The 24,795-nt window shown below is 34.4% G+C and overlaps 2 protein-coding genes across 2 annotated transcripts; both read right to left on the bottom strand.

Annotated features, from left to right (window-relative positions):
• Nucleotides 1-9,604: 9,604 nt before the first annotated feature.
• Nucleotides 9,605-18,209, bottom strand: LOC133308109 (outer envelope protein 64, mitochondrial-like). The gene is made up of 13 exons (XM_061508703.1): nucleotides 17,874-18,209; nucleotides 17,120-17,272; nucleotides 16,913-17,037; nucleotides 15,927-16,052; nucleotides 15,365-15,547; nucleotides 15,053-15,194; nucleotides 13,250-13,418; nucleotides 12,812-12,943; nucleotides 12,505-12,705; nucleotides 10,908-11,035; nucleotides 10,768-10,819; nucleotides 10,309-10,378; nucleotides 9,605-10,017 (listed from the first exon to the last, which is right to left on the bottom strand). Exons 1-13 carry the CDS (start codon nucleotides 18,116-18,118, stop codon nucleotides 9,935-9,937), a joined length of 1,809 nt encoding a protein of 602 aa, XP_061364687.1. The 5' UTR covers nucleotides 18,119-18,209; the 3' UTR covers nucleotides 9,605-9,934.
• Nucleotides 18,210-22,551: 4,342 nt separating this feature from the next.
• On the bottom strand, nucleotides 22,552-24,795 carry LOC133308096 (uncharacterized). The gene has a single exon (XM_061508686.1). It carries the CDS (start codon nucleotides 24,793-24,795, stop codon nucleotides 22,552-22,554), a length of 2,244 nt encoding a protein of 747 aa, XP_061364670.1.

The raw sequence follows: 24,795 nt of genomic DNA, 5'->3' as shown, positions 1-24,795 counted from the left end.
AAAGGAGTAAGCCCAAGTTGGTAAAAAGGGATAGAAAAAGGGAATTTAACTTTTCACTAATTATTTTCATTTTTTACTTAAAAAAATGACACATGGCAGATTAAAAGAAAAAGGGAAGCTAAGATGGCAATATGAGAACCATTAGATTTGTGTTTGATCTAAGGGACCAGCATGTACTTGAAGCTCTAGTTTAAATCATGTTTCAGTAATAAATAGAACGGAGATTTTCGTCGGACGGAGAAGAGAAGAAATTTAGTTTTCAGTTTTTGATTTTAAAGCGTTTAATTTTTTTAGAGTTTCTTGGAGACAATGCACAAGGAAGAACACCACTCTTGAAGGGATTCAAGAAGGCAAACTTTCAGTGCAACTCGTGGTTTTACTTTTCTGTTCTTAAGCTTTTCATAGTTTTACAATCTGAATTTGTGAAGAACCATATTGGTATGTACCTTCACTTTTTACTATTTCTTTTCTTTGTGAATTAAAAATATGTTTCATTTTATTTTAGAATTCATTTTTTTTTATCTTTCAACATGCATTGCTAAATCCTTCATCTAGAATTCTGATGAAAATGACAAGTACCCATTAACTGATTCAAATTGTTGTGCATGTTCTTGACGTTTGATTAGTGAAAATTATTTGGTTTGAGTTCCATGGGAATGGGCTTAAAGATTATTGCATGAACTTGTATTGGGAAATTTGAGTTCATGATTTCATTAATTCAAGTTTTCAAGATTAGGAATAATCTAGGAAAGAATTTGATTACAAGTCATCAATAAAATGATTCAAGATTAAGGGATTAATTTGAACCATTTTAGAACTAAATTTGGGAAAGTTTAGTGAGGTTCTACAAAAAGTCAGATTCCATCAAGATAGGTGCTACAGCAATTAAAACGCAGACATGCATTTTTTAAGGGAAAGTCATTGAAATCAGAATTCTAGACTTTTAATATTCATTTTTACTCATATAAACGTGTTCTTACCATTCTTACTATAGTTTTCATTTTAGAAAATATAATTTTCATTGAAAAAGCAATTAAATTCACATTCAAGAAAATAAAAAAAGAATAACCGAAAGAAATTGAATTTCCCGTTCCCAGAGAACGATACTTGAATTCTTTTTGAATTCTATACTTTTTTTTACAAAAATTACCAAACAACAAAATGGCGCCGTTGTCAGGGAACGATGTTTGATTTAGTTTCTTTTTGATATTCTGTCTGTAGGTTCTTGAATTTGAGTTTTTTATTCTACTTCTTTTTAATTTCTGTTAAACTCTGACGTTTGTTGTAAAGTTTGCAGAAATAAATTGTAAAAAAAAAAGTAGTGACAAGTCTGGGTTCTGCCAATTCTAAAGAAAAGATAAAGGTTTGGTTGTTGAGCACTACAAAAAAGAACCACAATGGCATGTGAGGATGGATTTTATGACGCAAATTTTATCCATAAAGTTGATGAAACAACTTCATTTGCAGCTCAACTTGCTGCCTTAAATGAAACTATAGAAAATCTTGCCAAGGTGGTGGTGGAAGAAAGACAACCAGCATCTGCTCCAATATCTGCTACAGCACATATCTACTCCTTGTGCTATGGACTTCATGCTTTGGAAGAATCCCCTAATAACCTAAATTCTATCCTATATGTGGGAGACTTCAACCGAAATTACAACAGTTACAACCAGTTCTATCATCAAATATGGCAGAACCATGGAGGTAGTTTTGGTCAAGGCCAAGGCCAAAATTATCAACATCAGCAGCCTTATCAAGGATGGCAGCAAACATGTGAACCAAATGAACATTTCTCACCATGTTATATTCAGCAACCTTTTGCTGAACAACAAGAATTCAGCTCTGTAAAAGCACACCTTCCTCTTGAGCAGTGGATGAAGGACTATGCTTCAAAGAATGATCATGCTGTGCAAAATCAGGCAGCTTTACTCCAAAGTCATAGTGCCATGTTAAAAAGCGTTGAGACATAAATAGGTCAGCTTGCTACAGCAATTAGTAGCAGACCTTTGGGGGCACTCCCTATTGATACTGAATTGCAAAGGAGGGATGAAAAAGAACTATGCAAAAACCTCCAATTGAGGAATGACAGATAAGTGGATCAGCCGGAGTATGCTATAAGGCTGTCTACCTTAAGGAAATTAATAGAGAAGGAAGGACAACAAGTGGAAGACACCCCTTCAACTCAACCTTCACTCAGTCGAACTTCACCTCAAGAGAAAGACATGGAAGAGGAGATTACTGCTGAACCACAAAAGCAAGTGCCAAAATCAAAGGCACTACAAACCGATATGCAGAATAATGAAGTTTCTCAACCTGTATCAAGGGCAAGAGAGCTCCCTTCTCCTCAAAGACTTCAAAAACAGCAAGAGAAGCACTACTTGTCCAATGATTTGCCACCCAAGCTGAAAAATTCAAGTTCTTCTTCATTTTCATGCGCAATAGGAGATAGGAATATTGTCCCTAAAGGAAAAATAGAGAACATATTAGTGAAAGTTTATAGGTTTATTTTTTAGCACATTTCATAATACTTGATTTTGAAGCTGACAACAAGGATGTGCCTATTATATTGGATAGGCCATTCTTAGTTAAAGAGGATGCTATTATTGATGTTAAAACAGGTGAATTGAGTATGAGGGTCAATGAAGAAAATATGGCATTTAAGGTCTTGAATGCCATGAATTCTATAGATGAAGATATTGATGGTTGTTTCCCTATATCTATGTTTGATCATTTGATTGCTAACCATGTGCTGTTAAGTAATGAAAATGATAGCTTAGATAAAGGAAGCTTTGAACTAATAAAACCTAAACCAGCTAAGTTTTTTGGAGACAATCAATTTGAACCATTAGGATTGCTTGAAAAGGATCTGAACTCTAGCTCCTTATATCAACAGGGAAGGCTTAGTCCACTCTTGAAAGAAATGGTTCAAATAAAAATAATCAATTGGTTGGATACAGGACAAATTGTTCTAAATTTGAAAATAAGAATCAAATTATTTCCAATCAAGTTTAGATGGTTAAAGCATTACTGGAGTAGGCATGTGAATAAGGAAAAGACTTTCATTTCTTTATTGGATGCTGGATGAACCATTAAATATGATTTTAGTAGTTTAGTCCTTAGTTTGTTAGTGTGCTTGTGCAGTTAGTACATAGGACATTTAGTCTGTGAAAGTTGTCATGTTTTGTTTAATTTTTTTAGTAGTTTTTAACTTGTTATTAGTGAGTTGTAATTTTAGAGATAGTACGTAGGAGAACTTTTGTTTTGTTATTGACCAAGTGTTTATGCTTTCTTCTTTTAAAAAGGAAAAAAATAAAAAATTGGAAACTTATGCTGATAAAAGAAAGGGGGTTGATTTGAACTTTTGATGTGGACTAGTCTAACTGGAAAAAAAATGGTGTGAATGCTAAGTGAGAGTTGGCAGGACGATCCAACTCTTAAGTTTGGGGTAGCACAAGAGTAAAGTTCTACTGGTGTTACTTTCTGATTCTTTGTGTTTGTAGCATAGTCGTCAGCCATAAAAAAAATAGGTATAAGTGAGAGTGGGAAATTAATAGTGAGGCTAGTGAGAGCACTCAAGCTTGCCAATGCCTAAATGAATTAATTCTCCTCTTACAATTTTGTAAGGAAGTTATGGTAGGTAAGCCCAATTGATTAAGTTTGTAGTTCAAATAGCAATTGCAACAATAATAAATTGTTTGAAATCTACTTATTACTTTGAGTATGGTTGGTGGCGTGAGTATGATATTTGGGCTGATTTAGGAAGATATATGTGTGAGCAGGCCTTTACGCAAATTTATTTTACCGGAATATTGAATGGGCTGCAATCCTTGCTCCTTAGCCCAATTAAGTAATCAAAATAAAAAAACAAAAAAAACAAATGTAGCACTCAATTGAACTTTGGGCTTGCCATACAATTGGTCCATCTAATATTCTAACCCAGTTCAAACCATGTTGCTATACACATTACATAGTATTATGCTCAACTACTTCTTGAATATGATAATTGTCAGTTCATCTCCTTCCCTCAATTTGGGGCTCTTAATTAGCCGTTGTTTATTGGGTGTATAATGGAGAGTTGGTATTCATAGCAGTTTGGAAAGAGGAGTGTTTCTTTTCAGCCATTAATTGTATCTCCCAGAACATCCAGTACCATGTGTTAATGTAATTGAAGGACACCCACCAGCTTTAGTCTAACTTGGTGATTCTCCCTACTCATTTGATCAGAGCTTCTAGAAAACAACACCCACTAGTTTGTTTCGGTTGATTCTACATATTGGACAAGGAAATAAGGTTTGATTTTGAACTGAGTTTAATATCTCTTCACATCGGGTAAGCTCAAGTTTTACCCATGTCAAACCACCATCATTTTTAACTGCTATAGCACATTAATACATGGGGAACAATATTTCTTTGATAGCACCCACACACATCTACTTCCATTTTCCTCTGTTTAACATCCATTCGAACTTCATTGGTACAACAAGGATATTTTGTGATTTTCATTCTCTGATATTACTATGTGATGGCTATGTAATTTTGGTCTGATACACATGTTGTTATGTGTACATTTCATGGCTTCGTTTAGCTAGTTGCTATTATTATCTGATGCTACATTGTATTATTGTTTGGATATTAATGTGTCTTTGTCTAGCTATCAAAAATTGGCCTAAGAGGTGCAACATGATGACTCATGCACATGGGCTGGCTATCACCACTATTATGTTTGTGACCAATGCATGCTGACACTAGTCATTGTGATTGTTTGGAAGCAAGGAATAATAGAAGCCATTACATGTTTGCTACTATTTGGGTCAATTGAATTGCTTTTCATCTCAGCTTCTATCTGCAAAATTTTTGAAGTGTAGGATTCAGTCTCAGAAGCAACATACTCCTCAGCTTCATAATCTTAAGTAGACCATATTCATGGTCTCACAGGTTTCATGATCACTCTTTTGTATACACTGATATACCATTTTGATTACCTGATATAGTGCAGTGCCATGTTATGAATTTTTCATTTAATATCATATTTTCTAGTCATGTGATCTCTCCCCTGTGTTATTTGCTGTGAGTACACAACTGATTTTTAAGTTTGGGTGTGGGTACACATGCTGAGTTTGAGAAAAAGATAAAAATTTACAAAATTCTGAACTTTAGCAACTTTATTTTTCTGATTTATCTATGCATAGCAGCCATTAATATAAACTCAGATTTATTTGCATTTGATGTCTTGTCATATGAGTATTCAATTTCATTCTGATTTGTTAATTAGGCACACATCAACAGTGTTACCTTCTATAATAGCCTACCTTGTGATTGAAAAGCCTAGAGCCAAATAGCCTACCTTGTATTTCAATTTAATCCTTTGCAACCCTTATTTGAGCCTAAACCTTTTCTTTCATGATGTATAACCTGTATAGTAGCAACCAAATCCCATTTCCTACCTTTTTTTTTTTTGAAGCCTTAGTATTTAATTAATTTCCCTAGGCTAAAAAGACTTAAACAGTAAATAATGGCAGGAAGAAGCTAGCTTAAAAAAAAGTGAAAGGTGTAAAAAAGAAAGAAAGAACGGGAAGCATCAAGTAGAAAAGAAGAGGAGAAAGAACCCCTAGTGGCAAAACAAAATAAAAGGGGGTGTAAAAAAAATGATGAAAGTGAAGAATGCAAGTGATGGAATTGAAAAGAAAAGAAAGGTTGTTAGTATAAAAAAAAAAAAAAAAGGTAGCATTTGATGAAAGGAAGTGAGTTAGTAAAAAAAAATAGAGAGAAAAGAAGCAGCTTCTTCCTATCAGTGAGCAAAATAGTCTTATAAGTCTATTGAGGATTAGTTAGACACTTAAGGCCATCCATGGTTAGCCAATCTGACTTGAAAAACAAAAGACCAAACCTAGCCCCATTACAAGCCTAAAAAGACCTTTTGATGGAAATGGAAAATTAGACATTAAGTGTCTAGGTAAAATTTAAGTTAGGATACCACAATGCAGAGATGATGATGAGTAACTAACCTATAAAAAAAATAAAGAGTGGAAAAGACCAGTGAGGAATTCTTTGATTAAGCATTGTCTGATATAAGTTATGTGTGTAATTATTTGTTATGAACTATAGCACTGATTTCTGTTTATTTAATTGATAAGTTAGTTTGAATTGAATCACTAATCTGATATTGATTTTAATTGGCAATATAGCTGATTAAAATTGATGGCTGTGATGTATAATGATAAATGGAAAAATAAAATGTCTAAACACTGTTTCGATTGACTGATAAACTGACTTGGTGAAAAAAAATAGCTGATAATTACTTGAGAACTACTTGATTGCTTGAGGACAAGCAATAGCCTAAGTTTGGGGTATTTTGTTAGTCTTAAATTCTACTCAAATTAGTGATATTTCTCCTATAGATTTTGGGCTGAATGGTGTTAATGTGAAGGTAAAAGTGGGCCAAACCTAAAGGAGTAAGCCCAAGTTGGTAAAAAGGGGTAGAAAAAGAGAATTTAACTTTTCATTAATTATTTTCATTTTTTACTGCAAAAAATGACACATGGCGGATTAAAAGAAAAAGGGAAGCTAAGATGGCAATATGAGAACCATTAAATTTGTGTTTGATCTAAGGGACCAGCATGTACTTGAAGCTTTAGTTTAAACCATGTTTTAGTAATAAATAGAACGGAGATTTTCGTCGGACGGAGAAGAGAAGAAATTTAGCTTTTCAGTTTTTTATTTTAAAGCGCTTAATTTTCTTAGAGTTTCTTGGAGACAATGCACAAGGAAGAACACCACTCTTGAAGGGATTCAAGAAGGCAAACTTTCAGTGCAACTCATGGTTTTACTTTTCTGTTCTTAAGCTTTTCATAGTTTTACAATCTGAATTTGTGAAGAACCATATTGGTATGTACCTTCACTTTTTACTATTTCTTTTCTTTGTGAATGAAAAATATGTTTCATGTTATTTTAGAATTCATTTTTGTTTTATCTTTCAACATGCATTGCTAAATCCTTCATCTAGAATTCTGATGAAAATGACAAGTACCCATTAACTGATTCAAATTGTTGTGCATGTTCTTGACGTTTGATTAGTGAAAATTATTTGGTTTGAGTTCCATGGGAATGGGCTTAAAGATTATTGCATGAACTTGTATTGGGAAATTTGAGTTCATGATTTCATTAATTCAAGTTTTCAAGATTAGGAATAATCTAGGAAAGAATTTGATTACAAGTCATCAATAAAATGATTCAAGATTAAGGGATTAATTTGAATCATTTTAGAACTAAATTTGAGAAAGTTTAGTGAGGTTCTACAAAAAGTCAGATTCCATCAAGATAGGTGCTACAGTTAAAACGCAGACATGCATTTTTTAAGGGAAAGTCATTGAAATCAGAATTCTAGACTTTTAATATTCATTTTTACTCATATAAACGTGTTCTTACCATTCTTACTATAGTTTGCATTTTAGAAAATATAATTTTCATTGAAAAAGCAATTAAATTCACATTCAAGAAAATAAAAAAAGAATAACCGAAAGAAATTGAATTTTCCGTTCCCAGAGAATGACACTTGAATTCTTTTTGAATTCTATATTTTTTTTTACAAAAATTACCAAACAACAGTTACCACGAGCAGCTCCATCAGAGTTAATTTTAATGAATCCCTCGTCGTGGAATTGCCAGACTATCTTGGTGATCATTGTTCTTCTGCACAATCTATTACTATTAGGATTGTTGAATGCGCTGTCAACATCCTTAACCAGATTTCGTATTATGCTTTCTCTAGTGTCTAGATTGGGAATCAAAACTCCATGACATACTCATTTCTCCATTGCCAAATTTTCCAACAAGAAATAAAAAAATAGAAAGCTGATTTTTAAATCTGAATTCCCAACTCTTCTCTCGATGTTAAGTTTTAGCCAATGCTCCAACTTAACCGAGAAAAATTCAGCAACAAAAAATATGGGAATTAATTTTTTCCATAGTAATTTTACCTCCTGGCAATCCCTTAGAACATGGATTAGAGATTCACTTTCCATTCTGCAAATTGGACAAGTATCCGTTCCTCTTTCTTGTTCCTATTTCTCTGTTAGGGATTGTCCCTTAATAGTTTCATACCGTTGTCCATAATATATTGTGAGTAAAATACGAAAATTAATCCAATAGAATTATTTTACTCAAGTTCCTTCTATTATGTAAGTATAAAGGCTGTTTTTTAAATCACTTATACCATTATATTGTAATTGTATAGTTTATTCTTCTTCTTTTTTCAGGTAAAGTGCATGAAGTGGATTGCCTCAACTTACGAGCAATGCCCCAAATATTTTGTCACAATCAATGTAGCCTCAAACAATCATAAATAAGATAGAATTTACATTTAGTCAATGTAGCATCTGGGAATCATAAATAAGCCTCGACTAAAAACATAAAATGTCAAAATTCACATTTATAAAAGTATTCTTTAAGAATAGCAGAACAATTTACATTAGCATAAATATTACACCCAATTTTGATCTCAATCTTAATTGTTGATTTTATTTATATTAAACTATTATAATTTATGAATTACGATACGAAAGATTAGCAAAGATGGTGAAAGAGTTGATGGTTGAAAAAGAGAAAGTGCAGGAACTGCCAAAAAGTCATAGTGAAAGAAAGTAGGTCATTTTGGAGTATACTAAACTTACTTATTGGTAATATTTGTGGGAAGACAGTCGTGTAAGCTTATTTTCTTTGGTGAATTATGGCCAATAAAGTCGATTAGGGATCACCAACAATATTAGTTAATGAAGCTTGCTCAAAATTTCCTGTCTATTTACTTCCTATCAATTGGTAAATTCATTTGTGTGTTTTTTGAATATAATTTTTAAAAGATATAATGAAAAAAATCTAGTGATAATTATATTATTTAAAAAATTAAAAATTAAAAGTTAGGAAAAAAAATGATTTTGCAAGAAAGAAAAAACTAAAAAAATTAAAAAAAAATAAAAGTACCTTTTTTCAAATCTTTTGCAGACACCCTATATTTTCTGTTGTAATTAAATAGACAAAAACAAAATGAGATTATCGTAGGTAACATATCTTGAAAATCTTTATATGCCCTAAAACTTGCAAGTTAGAATCCATATAATATTTTTTGTCAATAAAACATGAAATTGAAATTTATGTTACATAAGAGGGAAGACATAATGGCTATTTGTCTTTCTAAAGATTTGTCAGGTGATAATAAACAATAAATCCGGCGAAAATTGGAAATCTAACTTTATAATATATTGCTTCCCCTTGCACCAGTGATTCTACAAAGATCACCTACAACAGAATGGGTCTCCCGTTCAAACTTGCATGACAAATCCAGCATTATAAAAATAAGATTCAACAATTTAAAAGTCATTTTAAATCCCCACTAATTTAAGAGTTGGTTAATTTATTTTAGGGAGACAGTGCTTGTTTTTTTCAATTCACAAAACTCAAGCCTGAGTTTTGGTAACTCTACAATGATTGGAGATATCTCTTTAACAAATGCTATAAAGCTCTCCCTATGTGCAGAGTGCATGTAAGGGTCACACTCATCAAGTGGATGTATATATAATAGTAGTATTATCTTGCATTTGCAAGAGGCTGATAACATGAATCGAATTCGTGACTTTGGGTCACATGGCAACATCAACCATTGTCCCAAGGTTTCTCTTCTAAGCCAACCTTACATGTGCAGATCCAAAATTATAGGCATAACCTATTAGGGTTGAATAAGATTTTTTACAAGACATGCACAAAATGAGAACAATGCAGCACCTCATCAACGGAGGCTCATCTTTTCTTTCTCTTCTTCAATTCATCTTCACTCCCAAGGTACTCGGTGCAAGAAAGGAGCCATAATCACATATTTCCACAGCCATTGACATACTCTTAGAGGGAGGAGGGAGGTCATGGGATAAAAAGTACACTAGGTATATCAAGTCATCAATTTTCTGATTCTTTTCTCAGCAAGACTAGCATCCTTATTCTGTGGTTCAAGAATAAGAGCTTGCTTGAAATCTGCATAACATCAGAAAATGAGAGAGAAAAAGGAATAACATTAAGGATATATGAAGTACAAAGTCCAAAAATAATGGTAAGACAATGAACCACGAATGGGTGCACAAGTGCTGCAAAAATGGCAAGTACTGGACTTAACAATGAACTACACTTTTACATCAATAGCCAGACATGCAATTCTCTAATAGCCAAGACAGCTCTGCCTCAACCAAACCATTTTTCACCTTTTCATTACTTTGCTAAGACATTTTCCAGTGTCTCAGAAATGAAAGCAAGATTTAAAAAAATCACCTTCAAGAGCCTCCTTATAACGTAGTAGTGATTCTCTGGCAGTTCCACGTCTCAGATATGCCTTCACATTCTGCATCGAAATAATTATGCACTATTCTTAACAAAACAGATACATGTTAAAGATATTTGTATGCAACAGATTCAGCCAGTCGGTATCATAATCTAAAGGATCCCTGGAAAAACACAGGAATCTAGTAATTAAACATTATCAAGGAACACAGACAATAATCAGCTCCTGCTGTGAACTTCTCTGCAAAAGACAGATCCCCATGGCATCAGGTAAGATGGTGCGACCAGCACTTTGAAAGATTAGAGGATATTGTAACACTTGGTATAATATTAGGAAGACCTCATTCCTAGGATTGGTGGTTATTAGAGTTTAAAGATTATAATTAAACATCAGATATTAAAAAATAAGTTTTCCATAAAACTGCCACTGTTACATGCCCATTTTCTCACCTTCTTATCATGCAATATTGCCACACTGCAGTCTTCTGCAGCTTGCTGAAAGCTGCATAAAATCACAGGGGAAATACCAATCACACAGAGACGGTGAAAGTGTCAAAAGTAACAATTGACAAACAGAAGAAACCTCATACCATCCTAACTTTATGTGAGCAGCCGCACGGTTGCAGTAGTAAGTTGCGTTCATCCCATTCAATTTGATAGCCTCATTGTAGTAATTAACAGCCTTATTCCACTGCCTTTCTTTGAATGCTGTATTTCCCTGAAAAGTATGACTTTTACTAGCTTATATCAAATTATCCACGCAAGATTTACCACAATCTTCTCTTAAAGTACAATAATTCAAGTACAACTATATTAAATGATGCCAAGATAATTTTAGGGTTCATCATGGCAAAAGTTTGAATGAACAATGGCTATAAATCCAGTCGTTATTCAAAAACAGTTTCATGAATAATTGCTACAGATTCCCATATATAATAAAAGATAAAATAATTGTACCATTGTCAAATGCTGGTCTTTAATGTTTATCAATAAGTTCAAAAGAACCCTGACCATGATACTTAAGAGCAGCAGAAAACTTCAATAATGGAAACTTCTAATAATATATTTTAAATTACCATGATGACATATTATATGCATAAACAACTCAGAACTGTGACTGAACCATGACATATTATGCTGTGATTAATCTTATTAAATCATCTATGTTAGAAAATATTCTATAATTCACCAGACTGTTGGGGTCAGGTGTTCTCTGTAGACACGACTATGCTTGATACAACTTCTTCAGTTGACATCTTGATTGGTAGAGCATGCACTTTCTGCGGCAATGAAGGCTTGGGAGATTTGAAATGAGAGACTCAGCAGAGACGGCTTGCAGAAGTGCAGGGTCGGCAATGAAGGCCAACTAAGGGAAAAGAGAAAATTGCAGCATACCAGATTGAGATCAACGGAAAAGGTTGTTGGCAATGAAGGCCAACCGGATGTAGAGAGCAGTGGCAAGGGTTGTTGCCTTGTTGGCAATGAAGACCAACCGGATGAAGGAAGAAGGGGCTCAAAATGCAGTAGCGGAAACAAACTCAGTCCTATAGATCGGAACATTTCTTTTAACATCTCAGATTTGCAGAATGTATTTCTATTATTGATGATAATTCTGATGCATACATAGTCTGGATTTAAACAGAGTCAGCCTTGACAGAAAAGGAAGATATTCTAATGTCAGAATCCCTGTATTTGGGGATTTCCTAATTGACTAAAAGATACAACTAAATGTGCATAATTCTAAGAATGAAATCTGTTAAAAGAATATTTCATAAATTAGATGATATAATCAGATTATTCAGAGCATAGCATATCATGGTTTTCTCCCAAGAACAACTACTATGTAGCACATTTTTTAAACTTAACATTAAGCATATGTATGTTTCCAGAGCCATTACTTTTTCACGCTGATCTGATCTAGTTATTTTTGTAAGAGCAGAAATTCATTAAGAGGAAAAGAAAGAATTACAAATAGAAAGTCATTATTTACTAACTACTAGAAATAGACACAAAAACAATAATTGATATTACATCTCATCTAGAGACGCCAAAACATTTAAATCTAAAACTCTAAAACACTGCATTCACCAGCATCCAACTTCACAATTTCACATCATGGGTGTTACTAGAAAACTAAACTTACAAAGAAAACTTTTAAGAAATAATATCCAGACTCAGAAAACTAACCTTCTCCTTTAAAAGTTCAGAAGTTTCCCTGTTGCCATTGGTATCTGGTAACGGTAAGGAATAGGAGCCAAAACTAATTCTCTCTTGAAGAGTTGTATACATATCCAAGACCGTATCTAGAAGAAATTTATCAGCTCCATGGTATGAGATGAATGAAACAGAAACACAACAATCACCATGATATCCTAATGGAATTGTAGCCTGCAATTAATGTAAAAGTCAATATATAAGTTGAACAAAGTTTCAGAACAATAAACAACTGAGAAAAGGAAAAATATTACCTTAGGCCTAAAAGATTTCAAATTACCTGACAACATCCAGACATACTAGCAATGCTCGATAATGCAAAAGCTCTGTCATGGAACTCAGAAGAACCTTTCTTTGTATTAAGCTTTAATGGACTGTCTGCTATAGAGGGAATAACTAGTATTCCATCAACCTGTAGGACAATCAAAACCAGGAGATAATAAGGTAGACTGGATGCGTACAGTAGACTTGCCAAAATTATTTTAGCTTCTTCATTATAAGAATCAGAATCTAGGATATCTCCCAATATACATACGTAATGAAATTCCACGTCAAGACATCCACTTCTTCCGAAAGTTAAGTAGGGAATATATTGTTATACTGGACTGGTTGCTCATCTAGTTTCCAATTTTCTGTTTATCTAAGCTATAACAACTTGAAAAAAGTTCATTACTTCAAAAAATCTATATAAGAAAGGAGGGCAAGAACAGACTAGTACCTTTAACAGACTTTGAAAAGCATCTCGCATCTCGGTCCTGACTTTATACAAGGCTTTTATATTATCATGTGTAGTATTAATGGCAGCAATAACACGATCAGACACACCACGACCTAACTTGGGTTTGACTGATACAACCCATTCTTCATGATTGGTTTTAAATTCATACCTGAAAAGCCGATGGAAACCCATTTGTCAAATAAATATAAGGCCGTCATCATAATACACTGCTGCAATATATTCTATCAAAAGTAAATAAATAAGACGTGATTACACACCACACAGCGTGTAGTAGTTTAGAGACAATTACCTATTAATTGCAAAGGATAATTCCTTTGATAGGAAAAGTTTAAATTGTTTAAGAAAAATATTCCAGGCACAGGCATCCACTGATATGCTTCTACATGTAGTAACTAACAAACAAAAAATATCTAGAACTCAGGTATGTTTAATGATACTCAGATTAGCAAAAGAATAGGAAATTTAGGCCACTGGAAAACAGCATAGTGATTGAAAACCTTTCAGAAATGTTAGGTGTTCTAACAACTTTTAGACAACTTATCATAATATTTTCAAGGATAAAATTTCCTTTAAGTTGCCAAAGAAAGCATCATTGTAAATGAGTGGAGTTATGCACAATTTACATATCCCATTTTGGGTGGATTGCACAGAATAAGTTGGATAAGAAAGAAAATTTTAGGTATATAAAACAGAGATTAATACAAAACCAGTATACCACTCAGTACATGAGTGGATGTGTTTTAAGCAAAGGATATATGTCTTTATTGTATAAATGTAATAGTAATTACAGCACCTGAACAATTACTTTCGCATTATTAGAGAACAACTTGTAAACAGATTTGTGAGCTTTCGTAATCCAGGATAAATCAATGAAACTCTAAGCATGTTATTATACATGTTAGACATATAATATCATCCGTGTCTCTTCACCTAATAATTTTAACTTTTGGGAGAGTTGGTTCATGATATGTTATTAGAGCCTCTATGGCCAACTGGTCTAGAATTCAATCCTTCTCATCCCCGTTCTTGTAATTAAATGTTGAATTTCAGCACAAAGTAGGTGGGCCATGCTTCAAGCCCAAAGGGCTCTTGCGTGAATGCATTTTAGAGATATAAATTTTGGGTCGTGCGCACAATTCAAGTATGGGTTTTTTTCCAAATTGCCGGAATGGAGGGATCGTCCGGTCACTCCAATTTTATGAGTTTACACATCGATCCCACACAATCTCAATGGAGGACGATTTTACCTGCGACTTGGATCGCTAGTGGCAAGAAAACGGTAGGATTGTATGATCCTACAATCTTGAGCACGATCTTGACAACCATGGATATAAATATATAATATAAAATCATTCACATGTCTTCATTTAACAATTTAAACTTTTGAAAGAGTTGATTCATAACAGTACGAATGACATTTAGCTTTTCCTTTGAAGTTACCGACAGTTGCCAATTTTTCACAGCTAGTTGTCATTGTTATTAAACATACTTTTGCATCATGATTATCCCGTACAAATTTCCTTCTTTGTTCAACTTACGGCCCTTTTAGGAGTGTTTCAATTACTGATACTCAGATCTGTGAGCTTCATTATATTATGTTTTCTTCTTTATTTGTACTCCATTTAAAGAACTGTCTAATCCTTACTTGTACAAAGCTCATTTTTTCTCCTCAATAAATTTTTTCTAATATCAAAATGAAAAATAGATAAGCATGCCATACAGTACAACATGATCTATTACGATAAATCAAATGATATAACATTATAACATATGATAGAATACCCTTGTAATGAGAGCATAACCGAAGAGAGAGCTTTTAAAGTAGATGCTCCATTTTGTTGGCGTGTTGGTTGCTCATGAAGCCTTAAACTGGGCACCTTTGAATCAATATACTGACAAATATCCATATGCTTTGGATCACAATCTGCAAAACCAAAATGACCAAAACACTTTGTAATTTAGATGAATTTCCTTTTCTTTCGGCAATTTGATCTGGAGATCAACTTTTTCTATTAGAAAACTAGTATTTTAACAATCAATTTTAATAAATCTGAAAGGGACGACCAATTGGTCTTCAAAGATCCAGAAACTTACACCCAGACATATTCTTAATAGCTTTATCAATAATATACATTGTCTTCTGTGTAGGAACTTCACATAACTGAAAGAGATCATCAGCAAATATGATACACCTTGACCTTTTGGTGTCCACTGAATTCAATTGAAGTAAAACATGCCCAACACGATGTAAGACGGATGGATCACGGGCAAACCATCCTGCAATGCAATTATGCAATTAAGCAATCAACAATCTAAAGAAAATAGATTAAAATATTTTGTTTAAAATGTTAGAATGATTGAGTCCCATTCACCTCACTATGCTGTAATTTTTTATTAACTTAATCATATTTTCAACTAGGATGGCAGATCAAGACCTGGAGCATATGTACAAAAGATGTTCAAATGTAGAAAGCACTACCAACCATATATTGTAATATAGGACTCAAGTCAATTTATTAACACATGTAGCTAATTGCTCTATTTTCTTTCCATAAAGCTACCCACAATGAAAAGAGGAAGAAGGATCTTAAGATTTGAAACATCTAACTTATGACAAATTAAAATCAAAGCAACAAAACAAAATTATGCACCTTACCAATAGTGTCTAAGCTTTGTGCATTCGGAAGGATTCCAACAGTAGATACAGCCCCATGGGATGGTCGAAAACCAAAAATACCACAGAATGATGCTGGAATTCTTACACATCCTGAAGTATCAGTACCTACGAGGACACAATATTCTTCCATGTTCACATATATAGTTAAGAAAGTAAAATCAAGGAAACAGTTTTCAAGGACACAATATAATTGCAAGGATCCATTAAGTCTGTCCCGGATCAGAAAGAAACAGAATATGCATGGCAAGCCATTCTGCAATAATATATTGAAGAGATCACAATAAAAAAAACTAAGACTTGGAATGATGAAACTTAATGCAGCTATTATATTGTGTAGATCACAGCAAACATTGAACTTAATTTTAACAATGTCAGCAAGCTGCTACTCACCTCACTATTGCAACAAGAATTAAAATTAGGTTTAAGGAACAAGTACAAAAAGAAAACTCCTTACAATATGTAGATGTTTTACTTTTCTCACATGATAATTTAAAACAGAAGTTACCAAAAAATATATTAATATAATAATTGTATAAGCCAACATTAATGAAGAAGAAAGAATGAAAAGAAATTTAAACCGTCACTCTGTTCTCTCATCAACCAATGAAACAGAAGTGTAAATCTTACTTACTCAGTTCAAATTAAAAATGCATGAATTCCAGATATTTGAAACATTGTTAGATATAATCATATTTTACCAAATTGATACGTAGTTAAAATGATCTTTTTATTTTGGAGGGTTAACAGAACAATTATTTAAAGAAATACACCTAAAAAAATAAGGCATATAATTTAATAGAATAACAGTCATAAAATACAATTGTATCAGAATGCCACAACTAGTTAGAGGTGTTGATTGCTAGATTGAAAACAGCAGGTTCATAAATGACCAAAAAATTAAAATGATAATAAATAAACCAACAAATTAGTATTTCAAGCAATTAGAGGTAACCACATAAACTCACCAATGGCAAAGTCAACAAGCCCTGCAGCAACAGCTACTGCTGAACCACTAGAAGACCCTCCGGGGATACACGATGGCATCTGAGGATTCGTCGGAGTTCCATAATACTTGTTCTCACCAGAAATCCTGACACAATAATGCCTTAAGTAAATCACATTTGAACAATTAATTGTTTCAGTTTGACTACACAAAGCTAAAGGACTTTTACCCAAAAGACAATTCATCAATAACAGTCTTGCCAACACAAGTGGCCCCGCTCTTGAGCAGAGCAGTCACCACAACTGCATTCTTCTCCGCCGTCTCATGTGTCCTCTTCCAATCAGGATTTCCAAACCCCGTCACATAGCCCTTCACATCAAATCTGCCAATCCCAACAACAGAAGAAAAATAAAAAATAAAAAATAAAATAAAAATCTAAATCAGAAACCTCAACATACCAGATAAAAATATCACATACTATAGTTCTCATTCTCAGCAAATTTTCCCTTCAACCCCGGGAAAAAAAAAACAAATTAAAAAAAAAAGTTAACATTTTTTTTACTCAAACGAACATGAAACTGAACAAAGCTTAAAAAATAATAATAATTTATAGAGACTAACATGTCCTTTATGGAAAATCAAATGTTATTACACAGATATCACATACCATAGCTATCAGTAAATTTTCTCTTCAAGCCCATAAAATAGAAATAGGAGAAAAAAGTCAAAAATTTTACTCATTTTCCTAAAAAAAAAAAAAAAAAATATAGCTATAAGCAACTAACATATCAACTTTTTTCCAGAAACCAACATGTCACATACAATAGCTATCAGCAAAGTTTCTCTTCAACCCCATGGAAGAAAGACAGGAAGAGAAAAAAAAAAAGTCAAACTAAAGCAAAGCTAAAAACTCCTCTTTTATTTACAAAAAAAAAAAAAAAAAAAAAAACTGCTCTTTTTTTTTTTTTTTTGGAGGAACGAACATGTCGTTTATGGCGAAGGTTAGAGCAGAGAGCATTTGCTTGGCTACAGGAGGTGGAGGCTGGGGGAAGGGAGGTAGCTCAAAACGCTCAACAAAAGCACCAAAGTCTTGTTTGTGTGTCTTCCCTCGCCGTCTTCTCCGCCGTGTCTCTGCCAGAACCACGATCCCGGCAACTCCTAATCCGATCACCAGCCAGAGTTTGGGGTTGGACGCATGTTCCTTGATTAGCTTCAATGATTTGGACATGGTCAACCAGAGAAAACATAGAGAGAAAGGTGGGAAAAAATTACGAGGAGGGGTTTAGAAGAATGGGTTTTGAGAGGGTTTTAAAGTACACGGAGAAATGGTTGGTGGCGGGTGAAGAAAGGAAAAAGGAAAATAATTTTTCAAGTGAAAGAATGGGTTTTGGAAGGGTTTTAAAGTACTGATTGCTTGGGTAATTATTTGGTTTTTTCTTTGTATTATATTTATTTGGGTAAATTATACAATACCACCTTGTACTTATGTGTTGTTTTAAAAGACCACCTTAAACTTTCAATTGAATCAATTAATCCCCTTCAACTATAATTCTAAAACAACTTAGCATATTTAATCAAATTAAGACAATAATACCCTTATTCTTAACCTACCCATAACTAGGGGTGAAAGTGAGCTGGGTTGGACCAAGCTTTGCCCCGAAAAGTCTAAGCTTACGTCAAAAAATTTCAATTTGGCCTGACCCAAGCCTAATATGAGTCTAACTGTTAGTCTGACTTAGCCCGTTTATAAAAAAAAAAAAACACATAAACGACATTGTTATACTTAGTTATAACTTAATTATAAACAACAGTACAAGTATATGAAAATTGATCAGGTATTTAAATACGTAGTTATAACTTGCTTTTGTTAAAAAACATATTAGTGTCATTGTTTGTCATACTTTCGATATCTTCACTTAAAAAATAAGTTTTTTATTTAAATATGTTCTGGCACATTTTTTTATAGCTAAAAGTTATTTTTACGTTAAAATTAAAAAAATAAAAATTTAAAAAATAAAACTAAAAGTTATTTGATAATTTTATAAAGTTGTTCTTAGGATTTAAAAAATGGGAAGATGAAATGATTTGTTATTAGGATAAATGATCAAAATTATAAATAAAAATTTAAAATAATAATAATTGAAAAATAGATATGAAAACCTCAAAAAGCTGACATATATATTAAAAAATGCTCCTTCTACAAGCTTTTTAGCTTTTAGCTTTTTTTCCTTTTTATAAAAAAAAAAAACCTCTTTTATGATAAAAATTTTTTGTAAAATTATGTTTGGCTAAACTTCTACTTATAAGCTAACCCAATGACACTTTTAACATTTCAATATAACATGTGGCTTTTGAAGTGGTAAAGGGTAAAAGCAACCACATTGCAAAAGGAGTTGAGTAAGAGCAATCATAGTGTCTAAAAATAAAAGAGAAGAAAAAGAAGGTCTAGGTTTTTTTCCATCTTTGATATCTCCTTCATCTACCATGGGATCTAGCTACAAAAAATCTAGCATATTTGGACTCATCAATCTTCATTTTGAATGGTGGATTTGTTGATTTGAGGTATGTAATAGCCCCATAATTCTATCAAATCAAACACATTTTTTGCAACAAGCAACGGTCTTTCAAGAGGTATATCTCTCAAATGCATTGTTAGATGAAGCTCAAATATTGACATAAGATTCATAACATATGGTTCTAAAGTTTGACTGTTCGAATTTTTAATTGAAGAGTCCAAGAGGGTTTTGTGCAATCGAGAATAAACTGTGTCAATATTCTTAGGGTGCCAAATAAATCAGGGGCCTTTGGTTCGACTCGTGAAGACTTGAGCGTATATGTCTAAAATTGGTTGTTGGCACCAGGCTTGAACTTGTATAAAAGCTCGTTTAATAAAAAGGTCTCAGGCTCCACTTCAAAAGCTCGGTCTTAGAGCCTTTCTGGCTGGTATAGTATATTATTATTATTATTTTATATTTTTTATACTACTTGTAATAGTCCTCTCTTTCTCCTCAATCCATTTCATCCCATTTTATTGGTTAGACAGACGTTTTGAATGATTTTGTTCTATATTATATTGTTTGGATATACATTGAATTTATGAATATTTATGGAATTACTAGTGTTGTTGATTGTATATTCTATTTGGATAAATTTTTGTTGTCTTATTTTTTTTAAACAGACTAAACCAGACTTTTATTTTTTGTAAATAAGTCAAGCCATAGGCCGATAGTTATGATGCAGAATTAAATGGAAAGTAGGCTTTCAGGAAAATGCAGAAGTTTTCTGCTATATTATTATTCTTCAACAAATCAAAGTCTGCCCTTCACATCCTTCTACAAAGCCCTTTTAATCAGGCAATACATAACGTAAACAACAATAAAAGACTATCAATGATATTAAAACTGACACAAAACAGAAATAAAATTGACTCAAAACAAACATAATCATAAACCAAACATAAAGTCATGCAAACTGAAACGTCTGCAATTATGAAAATTCATAAAAGGCCTTAAAACCCCTCTAAATGACAATTATGATGACTTATGGTGACTCAAGTGCATCATCCTCCCCTACCACGAGAAGATTCGTCCTCGAATCTGCATTGTCTTCATCTGCCATGTCACCTTCATCTTCAGCACAGTATGGGGATAAATCTGCAACATTAAAAGTGCCAGCCACATTATACTGCCCTGGTAACTCAACCTTATATGCATTGTCATTGATTTTCTCAAGGATTCTAAAAGGACCATCAGCTCGGGGTTGCAACTTGCCAGAGCGTTTAGCAGGAAAACGTTCTTTGCGCAAGTGAATCCATACTAGATCTCCTTCCTTGAAGATCTGTTGCTTCCTATGCTTGTCTACCCGTTGCTTGTATTTCTCATTCTGTTTCTGAATTTGACTGTGAACTTGAGAGTGGAGTTCCTTTATGTGCTTAGCATGTTCCTCTGCATCGGAGCTAAAATATTTCTGAATTGGCAAAGGTGATAGTTCTACTGGTGTAATTGGAGCACGCCCATAGACAATCTCAAAAGGACTCTTGCCAGTAGTGCGGTGCTGGGATCTGTTGTAGGCAAATTCTGCCTGTGGTAGTACCAAATCCCAATGTTTGGGATTGTTTCCTATTAAGCTCCTCAGCAAGTTACCTAAGCTCTGATTTACTGCTTCTGTTTGACCATATGTCTGCGGGTGGTGTGAAGAACTGAACTGCAATTTGGTCCCCATTAGTCGCCATAGAGTATGCCAAAAGTGACTCACAAACTTCACATCTCTATCTGATGTAATTGTTTTTGGAACACCATGAAGTTTGACTATTTCCTGCAAAAATAATTTAGCTACTTGCAAAGCATCAAAAGTCTTATTGCAAGGAATAAAATGTGCCATCTTAGAGAACCTATCTACTACCACCATAACAGAATCCTTGTTGCGTTGTGTCCTCGGTAGGCCGAGTACAAAATCAAGGCTAATATCTTCCCAAGGAGCGGTTGGAATTGGTAGTGGCATATAGAGGCCACTATTTTGTTTTGTCATTTTTGCTAAATGACAGGTCCTGCATCTTGCAACCAATTTGGTCACATCAGATTCGATCCGTGGCCAATAAAAGTGCTCACCAATCAGCGCCTTGGTTTTGTCAATACCAAAGTGTCCTGCTAGGCCACCAGCATGTCCTTCAAGTATAATGGCTGCCCTTAATGAACATTGAGGAATGCACAATTTGTTATTTTTAAAAAGGAACCCTTCTACAATTTGAAATTGCTGATAGGGTCCAATTTGGCACTTCCTCCATAAGTCTCTAAAATCTGGATCATCTTGATATAGTTCCGTGAAATTGTCAAAGCCAATAACCTTCACCTGCATAGTAGTTAATAAAGAATGCTTTCTGCTCACAGCATCAGCCACCTTGTTTAAAGTTCCAGCTTTATGAACAATAACAAAACTGAAAGATTGGAGAAATTCTACCCATTTCGCATGTCTAGCATTGAGCTTATGCTGCCCATTGATATACTTCAATGCCTCATGATCTGAATATAAGACAAATTCCTTAGATAGAAGATAATGCCTCCAATGTTCCAAAGTTCGAATTATAGCATAAAACTCTTTGTCATACGTCGAATACTTCCTCTTGGCTTCATTCAACTTTTCACTAAAAAATGCAATTGGCTTCCCTTTTTGGCTTAGTACACCCTCAATTCCTACTCCAGAAGCATCACAATGCACTTCAAACACATCAGAAAAATTAGGTAATATTAGAACAGGGGCCTCAGTTACCTTAACCTTTAAGATCTGAAACGCAGCTTCCGCCTCTATAGTCCATAGAAACTTGTTTCCTTTAAGACAATCAGAAATTGGTGTCGAAATGGAGCTAAAATCTTTAATAAACCTCCTATAAAAGGAAGCCAAACCAAGAAAGCTTCGGACTTCATGAATGCTTGTTGGTGTTTCCCAACCTGTAATTGCTTCAACCTTTGCTGGATCCATCTGAATACCATCTTTTGAGATAATGTAACCCAAAAAGGTCACGCTTGAGGTGAGAAAATGGCACTTCTTCACATTAACAAATAGCTTCTGCTCACGCAATGTTTCAAGCACTTTTCTCAAGTGGACCAAGTGTTGTTCAACAGATGGACTATATATTAAAATATCATCAAAATAGACTACCACAAATTAACCAATGAAAGATCGAAAAACCTGGTTCATTAGTCGCATGAAGGTGCTTGGTGCATTACTCAACCTAAATGGCATCACCATCCATTCATATAAACCATCTCTTGTTTTGAAGGCTGTTTTCCACTCATCTGCAGGCCTAACTCTGATCTGGTGATATCCACTACGCAAGTCTATTTTAGAAAAAATAGTTGCGCCATGAAGTTGGTCAATCAGATCATCAAAACGTGGAATAGGAAAACGATACTTGATGGTGATTCTGTTAACAGCTCTGCTGTCAATGCACATTCGCCATGACCCATCCTTCTTGGGAACCAATAATGCTGGTACTGCACAAGGACTCAAGCTTTCGCGGACCGCCCCTTTTTTAAGCAATTCTTGTACCTGCTTCTGCAACTCAGCATGTTCTTTGGGACTCATTCTGTAAGCTGCCTTATTTGGAATGGCTGCTCCAAGAACAAAGTCTATGCAATGCTGAATATCTCTCATAGGCGGTAATATTGGTGGCATCTCCTCTGGCATTACATCAGCGAATTTTGTCAGTAAAGGTTCAATCTCCAAGGGAATATGTGGACCATTATCGTTTCCTTCTATCACCACTAGTGCAAATATCTCAGTTGCACCAATGACTTCTTCTAAAAAATCCTTCCTCCAATCTGAAGGTGCTAGTGTAATAAGGTGGCCATCCTTCTTAAAGGTGTAAGTATTTTTGAAACCATCATGTTTTGTCTTCCTATCAAACTGCCATGGCCTGCCTAATAAAATGTGACAAGCATCCATAGGAATGACATCGCACCATACTTCATCTGAATATCTTTTCCCAATTGAAAAACACACTAGGCATCTTTTGGTTACTTTCACCTCATTCCCTTTTTTAAGCCAAGACAGCTTGTACGGTTGTGGGTGTTCTTCTGTTTTCAGCCCCAATTTTTCTACCATAGTGGTAGAAACCACGTTTTCACAACTCCCTCCGTCTATAATCACACTGCATACTTTTCCCCTACTGGTGCACTTGGTGTGGAAAATATTGTGTCGAAGCCATGTTTCATCATTCACCATATCCACATTCAAGACCCTCCGAACGACTAGTGATTCTCCGGTATCAGCATAGACAATCCCCACCTCTTCAGATTCTGCTTCTTCTTGTTCATCGACATTGTCATAGATTGGTTCTTCATCAAAAATTGGAGCCTCTGCAAATGTCACAATCTGTTTATTTGGACAATCTGCAGCAAAATGTCCAATTCCTTGGCACTTGAAACACCTCTTTCCTGTACTACCTCCTTTGATCGACCCTTCCTTGTTGGGAATATTTTTTTGAGGCATAGAACTCCTTCCAGCAGGTGAAGTTGCTGAAGAACTCACTGATTTAGCTCCGAATTCTTTTCTAGGAAATCTTGATTGAAACTTCGAACGGTCACCCTTTCTTTTACATTGTCCTTCCACCTTCAAGGACAGTTTGCACACATCTTCATAAGACCAATACTGTTGTAAGTACACAACATCAGAAATTTCATCCCGTAATCCACCTAGATATCGAGCAATCACTTGTTCATCTTCTTCGACCATGTCACAACGCATTCGAAGACGATCAAATTCAGTGGTGTATTGTTCCACTGTAAGGTCACGTTGCCTGAAATTGTGATACTCAATAAAGGCTTCTTGTCTGTATTGAGCAGGCAAAAATTTGTGTTGCAACAATTTCTTCATCTTGTCCCATCTTTGAATCTTAGACTTTCCATCTCTGATTCTTTGTTTCTTGACATGTTCCCACCAGATTGAGGCATGCTTCCTCAATTTGATTGCCACTAATTTCACCTTTTGCTCATCTGTGAGGTTTTTTAAATCAAAAACCCTCTCGACGGTGTGTAACCAGTCGATGAATACGTCAGGGTGAGTTGATCCCTCAAATTCTGGAATCTCGATCTTCATCCCAAAATTGGAAGTGAAGGGTTGATCACCGGTTCGACCTCTCCTTGGTATTTCGCGGTTCCAAAATGGATTTTCGTCCTCCTCTTCCTCTGGAGATGACAGTTCAGATTCTTGTCTCCCTTCTGACCCGTGCAACTGTGCCTCTGCAAGCAGTTGTTCGAGTTCTTGGATCCGTCTGTCATTTTCCTCAATTTCAGCATCTCTCGCATCAGTATAATAATCGTCATCGGTAGGTTGACCGCATCCTCTGCCGCCACGACCTCTTCGTCCACGACTACGACCACGACCTCCGCGATTTTCCTGCTCAGCCAT

The sequence above is a fragment of the Gastrolobium bilobum genome, unplaced genomic scaffold (genome assembly GCF_033153095.1).
Source record: "Gastrolobium bilobum isolate Gb01-03AN ecotype WA unplaced genomic scaffold, APGP_CSIRO_Gbil_v1 utg1570, whole genome shotgun sequence".
NCBI classification, from domain to species: Eukaryota; Viridiplantae; Streptophyta; class Magnoliopsida; order Fabales; family Fabaceae; genus Gastrolobium; species Gastrolobium bilobum.
This window is presented reverse-complemented; position numbering and strand designations above follow the sequence as displayed.

Coding starts and splice junctions, on each gene's coding strand:
- LOC133308109 (XM_061508703.1), bottom strand. CDS start 18,118: ATGTCCAAATCATTGAAGCTAATCAAGGAACATGCGTCCAACCCCAAA. Junction 13,419..15,052: donor GTTATGCTCTCATTACAAGG/GTATTCTATCAT, acceptor TCGGCTTTTCAG/GTATGAATTTAAAACCAATC. Junction 12,944..13,249: donor CTTTTCAAAGTCTGTTAAAG/GTACTAGTCTGT, acceptor ATTGTCCTACAG/GTTGATGGAATACTAGTTAT.
- LOC133308096 (XM_061508686.1), bottom strand. CDS start 24,795: ATGGCTGAGCAGGAAAATCGCGGAGGTCGTGGTCGTAGTCGTGGACGA.